The sequence below is a fragment of the Poecilia latipinna genome, unplaced genomic scaffold (genome assembly GCF_001443285.1).
Source record: "Poecilia latipinna isolate Pla-1442-1.1 unplaced genomic scaffold, P_latipinna-1.0 Scaffold1377, whole genome shotgun sequence".
Classification (NCBI taxonomy): Eukaryota; Metazoa; Chordata; class Actinopteri; order Cyprinodontiformes; family Poeciliidae; genus Poecilia; species Poecilia latipinna.
Window position 1 is genome coordinate 97,405 of NW_015113993.1, and position 7,607 is coordinate 105,011.

General features: G+C 39.2%; 1 protein-coding gene across 21 annotated transcripts in view; it reads left to right on the forward strand.

Moving 5' to 3' along the window:
- The window catches only part of LOC106962152 (regulating synaptic membrane exocytosis protein 2-like), a 136,620-nt gene that overhangs the window by 82,038 nt on the left and 46,975 nt on the right, over positions 1-7,607 (forward strand). For 19 of the 21 annotated variants that reach the window (XM_015056371.1, XM_015056372.1, XM_015056359.1 and 16 more), the window contains 2 exons: positions 2,990-3,175; positions 5,396-5,502. In XM_015056371.1, the coding sequence (XP_014911857.1) occupies positions 2,990-3,175; positions 5,396-5,502 (293 nt within the window). The remainder of the gene's footprint in view (positions 1-2,989; positions 3,176-5,395; positions 5,503-7,607) is intronic. The other 2 variants (XM_015056362.1, XM_015056364.1) reach the window with 1 other exon arrangement.

Genomic DNA, 7,607 nt, shown 5'->3' on the forward strand with positions numbered 1-7,607 from the left:
GAAAGACCAACACAAAAGGGTATAAAAAGGGGAAGTAGAAAAAAATTTTTAATTTTTAATTTTTTTTTTTTTTTTTTTTTTTTTTTTTTTACAAATAAAAAACTGAAAAGTCCAAGGAAACACACCAGACAGGTCAGGGAGAAAACTGTGGAGAAATTTCAAGGCCATAAAAAATATTTCTCTCTGTATTTGTATTGTTTGTGTAGGCAGCGGCTGACACAGATGTTCCAGTGGCTTATGTGATTGGACATGCATCAAAACTGTTTTTTAAATAGATTAAGCAGGCTAGTGTTAAGCTTCTCAAATGATCCTGCAGCAGCGGTTGGAGGAATTAAAAGTGGCAAAATGTGTTTTCTGGATGTTGTATCACCATGATAACCACTGAGATGTCGTTTTCTACCTGTTGTAATCTGAAAGGACATCTCCTCTACTGGACAACTGAACTGCCAAACTCAACCATCAGCTGGAGGTTTTGACACGAAAAGGAAAATAGAATACATTGTTTCATTTCTGTTTTTTAAAATCTGTGTTTCAAAATTATGGGTTATAGTTTGATTGAATTTAACTCTTTTCTGTTCAATTTAATAACCATGAAAACGTATCTGAGACAAACAAACTGAGTTTTCTGTAAACATGAGTATAAAGGTCCATGTTGATCCATTTTGTTCTAATGGAGTCAAACTCTGATGTCTTTGGATCTTTGATAAAAAGCAGGTAAATTCTGTTCAAGTATCAAACAACGTGCATGCTCTAACCCCCTTGCAACATTTTCCGTTTTTTAGACTGTGATTAAGTTTTTTTGTGCACTACTTTCACGCGTGCTCTCAGTTTACCTCCTTTCTTTGGTTCCTGTTTGTAACGGTTAATGACACACGTCTGCACTGTGTGTGGCTTCTTTAACAAAATGTGAAACCTCACCGTCTCTTTCCTTCTAGCTTCAAAGGACAATATTTTTCCTCCTTCACACTGTGCCATGACTGTAACACAAATGTTTTAGAGTAATAAATGCATCAAAAGCAAATTCCAACTTACATGCAGTTACACGCCACATTTCTCTTCACATCTCATACTTTAGGTGAAAAATAATGCAATAAAAGAACGTGGCTGTTCTTTCAGTTTAGGTCTTTCTGACTACAATGAATTTGTAAAGTCAACCATAAAATGAACAAATAGCATGAAAATGTTGAAAAAAAAACTTTACAAAAAGAGGCTTGTTAGCTGACCAAACAAAAAGCATTTTGGTTTGTTAAGACAGTTATCTACTGTGCATGCATTACTGTTTATTATTATTATTATTATTATTATTATTATTATTATTATTAGGAAATTTGACGGTAACACTTTGCATGCCGTTTTTAGATTATTTCCGAATAATTTCTCACTTTAAACACTCATCTGGACAAATGTGTTTACACTTCTGGTAAAAACCCTTCAAGTGAATTTAACTGTTATTCCAGTGACATAATTTAATGCTAGAAAAATCAATCCTGCTGGCTCAATTAGCAATGAACATAACGACCCCTTAAAAACACACGACTGGGACGCGTGCCAGGGAAAACCCATTTTCTGACCTAATGTCACAAACATAAACATACGGAGTTTTAACTGGAACCATATGCTTCAGTCAAGTGAGGCTAAGATTGATATTTAGCATCACTAAACTCTCCAGGTGGGTTCGGAGTGAAACAAAAGGCTGAATATGAAAGAGTCTCATGTCCACTGTTAAGTTATGCGGAGGCTCTGTGACACTGTCTGCGTGTTTCTCCTCCAAAAGCTCCGGGGACCTGGCTACAGCTAACGGCGTCATGAACTCTTTGAAATACCAGAGTGTTTTTGGTAAAGAATCTGATGCATATGCTATGCCTGAAATGATGCAGGAGGACAGAAATAATTTAATGAAATTAAACGAAAGAGAAAAAGAATCCTTGGTGGACTTGGTTAAAAATGCGTTGTCGATGGGTTTTACGCTGGGAAATTATCCTAAAAATGTGACCAAATCAGGTTTTTTCCCTGGCCATGCTCCTCAGGAATAAATCTTATGGGGAAGAAAATGTGTTCAACAACCCAGGACTGTTAATGATCTAGATTGTATGAAGAGAGTCAAAATATCGCTCTGCGCTCCAGTCTTGTGAAATGTTGTCTTGGCGACAGAAATCATAATTGTGCCACAAGTGATTAGATTAAAACAAGTTATTTCTTAATTGGGACTCCCCCCCCCATTGATTAAATGTTTTCAGCATTAGAGTTGCAGTAGGTGACTTTTATAATTTTTTTTACAGATTTGTTAAAACTGCCACCATGTCCTGACAGTAGAATATGAGACAGATAATGTGTGAAAGAATCAAACTCCTCCACCTTCTTCCTGTGGTCCTGCTGCCATCTGCAGAAACACACCGCTCCCAGTCAGAATCGACCAATCAGAGCCAGGAGGAGGGTCTCAGCGCTGTCAAACAAACTCGTGTATGCGCTGCTCACACCGTTCCCCTCAAGTTTGATCAAATATGAAAAAAGAAACATAATAAAAATTACCTATCTTTAAGTCTGTTTTTTTTTCACTTTCAGTGCAAGGATAAGCTGTAATAGCATATTAATTTTTTACACAAAGGCAATTTATTTATAGTGCCAAAAATTCTTTATAACTTTACCCAGGTAAAATAAATATATCACATATGTTAAATATGAACATTAGAAATACAAACCTCCAAATGAAAACAAATGATGTAATGAAGACATATGTTCTTCATTGTTGGTGTATTTTTCAAAATTAAGAGAGAGAAAAAAAACACATTCCAGATCCAATTTCCTATTAAAAAAAAAAAAACCTTAGCGACTTTTCAAAATCATAATAAATGTACAAACCTGCACTCCAACATACACAGAGGGAGCGAACATTTTCCGTACTCACCATGCCTTCTTCTAATCCCGCTTTCTGTCCCAGCCCAGCTGGAGTCACACTGAGTGCCTGCCTGTTTCTCAACAACCTCTGTAGGAACCACGGAGCCATGGATAGACACGAGTTTCACAGCAGGTCCCGCTCGGCAGACCAGCGGCCCACTATAGAACGCCTCTCGTCCCGCTCGCGCTCCACCGAACGCCCCCACGACTCTTCCCTCATGAGGTCGATGCCGTCTCTGCCGTCTGGGAGGTCCGCGCCCCCCTCCCCTGCCATGACGAGGTGTGATCCAGAGTGGAGAGGCTAGCGAAAGCAGACTTAGCAACTAGCTGGAGGTTTTGGCTACGCAGTCATTTTCCAGAGTCGGAGCTATACTGGAGGGGGTAAAAAAAAAAATAGAAATTTGAAAAGTAGGTTTCTGTTTTGCCACCTAAATCAAAAATCGACAAATTTGAGTTTGATTAGCTAATACTGGGACGTTAGCAATAGAACATTTTTTTACTGTGAGGATGAGTGTGTGAAATTAAATAGGCAGCAGTTCCATGTGATTTCCCATGGTATTCTGTGATTTTCCAGCAGAGTACTTTGATAATTCAACTTGATTTTAACGATTTGCTGAATGTTTTAGTTCTATACCATCATTTTGAGCTTTAAAGGGGCAGTGCTATGTGTTTTCCAGCCACACAGTGTCAATTCAGTAAATATGTTACCTTCAGTTCACATATGATTTAAAGGAAATGTGACTAAGTAATTTAAAATTGAAACTGGGCTTCTATCGCTTTAAGAAAGTCCTACTCTTTCCAACACAGCACCTTCAGGAAGTCAGCACAACATGGCTCCTTTATTAACTCTTCAATAACGTTTTTACAAGTGTTGCACTGAGAAGTAGCTCCTATAAGGAGCTCAGCCGATGTACAGTTCCACCAGATGTTTGCTAACTGCTGCTGGCTAGTCTGAAGGAGCTGAGTGAATGAGTCACAGAGGAGAGCTGCTCTGTGATGCGAAGGTTTAGAGGAGGAACTGCGGCTTGAAAGCAGGGCTAAGTTCACCCAAAAGTTTTGTGCAGTTTGAATGGTCGCCATGGAAATTAAAGGATTGCTCAAACATGCATGAAAAAAAAATCAAATCAATTCTCCAGGTATGTCTTTGATGAGAAAATAACATTACAACATATGATGCAAAGCTCAGAAAAGTCAATTTTACGTAACACTGCCCCTTTAAATCAACCAAGATTTTTTTTCCTCATCCTCCAGCATTGCTCAACCTTTGTTAAAATGTTTGTACAGCTAAAGTCTAGCGCAGCCTTAGAGACTTGTTCCCTGAAGCTCGTACCCGACCTATTCCTGACTAACTCATACTGTATGAACAACCAACCCTGCTTCCCAACTAAAAACTCCTCCAGTCCCTCTCCTAATGCCCTGCCTTACTTTACCTCACCCTCCTCACCCCAATTCACTCCATTACCCGTTCCCTCAGTAACCCCCCATCTTCAAATCCCACTTGGCCACTTTTTCCCTCTTTATTTCCTAACAGCACTGTGGATGTTCTATATTTTCTTTACACATAACTCAGGCACATTAATCCTAACCCCATTAGATAGCTTGCTACCTCGTTTTTTTATTATTATCATTATTATTATTTCCACCACACTGCTCATACACTTGTGAGTATAGCAGTGATGAGGGTAATATTTTTTACTTTGATTTCATTATTAACATCAACTGATGCTGGTTATCCTTGCAATGGCATTGTGTTTTTTGTTTGTTTGTTTATTTTTTTGTTTAATTTACGTTTGATTTCAAGCTGTTGAGAGACGGTATGAACGCATGGTCACACTGGTCCGCTGGATCTGCATTGAACTCTTTTCTCCCTGCAGCCCAATGAGTCGACTGTACATGCATTCGTCTCACACCGAGCGTCTTTTATTGCAGATCAGCTCCCTGCAGTTGATGTGACCATCAGCCTCCATATCATGTGCCAAAATGTCATCTATTCAAAACCCGGAGAGTGAGAGTGAAATAAAGGGATAAAATTGTCTCCTTTTATTGTAACGCCAGTGATGTACGGAAGAGGATTATTGCCAATAAGAAAAAAAAAGTCTGACTTTAATCTCAGAACTCTGACGTTTTTTCCCCTCAGAACTCTGACTCTTGATCTCAGAAGATTAAAGTCAAATTCTGAAAAAAAAGTTAGAATTCTGAGTTTAAAGTCCAAATTATGAGAAAAAAGTCAAAATTATTCTTTTTTTTCAGTGGCCCTAATCATCCTCCGCACTGATGTGTCTGAATCACCTACAAATATCATTCAGCGTCATTTGACAATGGACCAGATGAATTATCGACCCAAGATAAAATCAAATTTCAACACTACTATAGTGGCATGACCTAACAAAAAGAAGGTGTTTTTGCTGTAAATCTGTGATGTGGGTGCAACATGGCCTTGCCCCACATCCGCCACCTTCTCTCTTCTTCTGCTTCACGCTGGTGTCTTTTTGTCACTCAGGGCACATCCTCGCAGTGGATCTGTCCAGACCAGTCCCACCAGTACTCCCATGTCCAGTAGACGAGGGCGCCAACTCCCACAGCTTCCACCCCCAGGAACAGATAGAAGTAAGTCACTAGATGTTAGCTAACCATGCTACTTTGTTACTATAAGCACTCGATGACTCTGCTGTTTGGGTCCTAGGAATGGTCTCCTGACATTCTCGTTTGACGTAAAAATGTGAGATTATTTGTCTACAGAGTTGTTTCCACGTATGGTTTGATTGATGCGTTTCTGTTTTCTCGTGACAACACTATCCACCCTCGTTTGGTTTATTTCCGTTTCTCTCTCAGAAGACGGAAATGAAGGAACACAGTCAAATGAAGGTTTGTATCTGGTTTATGGCTTTTAGTCTATCAGGCAGAACATTTTGGTTGAGTTGTATTTCTCTCTATGAAAACTCAAACCTGGTCTGCGGTGCCTCATATCTTCTTCGCACCCTCAGCTTGCCTCGTCTTCGTTTGTTCCTGACCTCCTGGTCCGTCTTGATCCTGCAGGTTCTTCATAAAGCCCCTATCTGAGCTCGTTTGACTGTCTTTGTGTGGACTATCCACTCTTTTTGTTGCTCGGTCGTTTTATCAATGTAAATTTATTAGTAATTCTATACGCACAAAAAACGTGAAGTTCTTTAGCTTTGCATGACCTCTGGGGAAGGAATTGAACAAACTGAAAGAGAAATAGATGTGGGGTTGAATCTTTTTAGAGAACTTTGCGAATCCACAAGGACTTTCCTTAAGTTCTCTAGGTCTACCAGTGTCTACTTGAATCATTTTCACTTTTTTTATCCTTACTTCCTTTCTGTGTCTTTTTGTCTTTAACCAACTGTACTTCTGTAGTTGGGAAATATTTCTAGAAATAGGACATTTTCCAATGAAGCTTAATATCAACTGGTTAAGTTACCCAATCTGAGGTAACGTAGCCTTCCTTCCTTCCTATGGAGAAGCTATGATGTTGATGAAGTGTGCCCGTCCTTACCAGCTGTGGTTGGAAGTTCAGTGGCTTCTCGTTATAATTAAAAAGTGAATCATTTTCTTGAAACTTTACGTGCCAGCTGAAGAGGCAGCAGGAACGGAGGGAACAGGACCGGAGAGCAGGGCAGCTGAAGCCCTCAGTGTTCCTCCAGGTGTGTTACCTTCCACATAAACCTGCTCTAAAGTGGAGTTCCTTTTGCAATAAACACCGTTTGGATCAATTATTTACAATGCTATTAATGAAAAGAACTTCCAAAGCGGGTCATGTCTGTGGAGGGGATTCATATGCACTGTTGGAAGTTTCAGTACATTCACCCATAAGCCTGAATGAATGATGTGAATGTTGGCAGAGATGTGGGTTGTTTTTTTTAAGCATTACCCTCAAAAATGAATCTAGGTGCACTTTGGATTAGATGAGAAGGCAGAGTTTACAGGCTCCAACTTGATAAACTCATAAAATATCTGCCTTCTCATTTCTTCCTTCTACATCTGTTATGTTCAGCAAACTCTTATCCATGAATTTAAACACTTCCTGAAGTTACTGAGCTAATTGGGGCCATAGAGTTTAAACAAATTAAAACTGAAAAAGAATTAAACAGAAAAATTGTTCCAAACTGCTTTCAGATTATTTTTTCAGTTTCAAAATATTTTCCAGTTAGTTATTTTTTATTTTTTTATTTCTCTTTTGAACAAACTTCATGGCCTCAATTTAGCTCCACAGCATAAACTCTGCAGCGCGCATAACTCAACAAAGTATCGTTCAAAGTTAAAGCAAACAGTCTCTGGGTCAGTGGTGTGTTTGCGATCTGATCCGTGGGACGATGCTCTATGTTGCTTCAAAGTTTCACGGCCTCATTGTCTGACGAGCGTCGATCTGCTTCTAGCTGCTAACAGCGAAGAGAAACCCCAAGGTCCTCCTGTAAACGGAAGGAAAGGCAAGTCCTCTGAATGCAGTGATGCTTTGGGTTTGCTGTGGAATCTCCTGTTCTCCTGCCTCCTGTCCAGCTCGTGATTAAAGGTGTAACGACACGTCAGTTTTAGGTTCAGAAGAGCAAGACCAAACATGAGGTTAGCAGTATTTTGGGGTAAAACAATAATCTGTTTTTTTTTCTTCTTTTTACTTAAAAAAAAAAAAAAAAAAAATTGGTTATTTTTTGGGCCCTTATAGGTTTTGTTTTTTTTCCAAAGGGATGGCAAGAAAC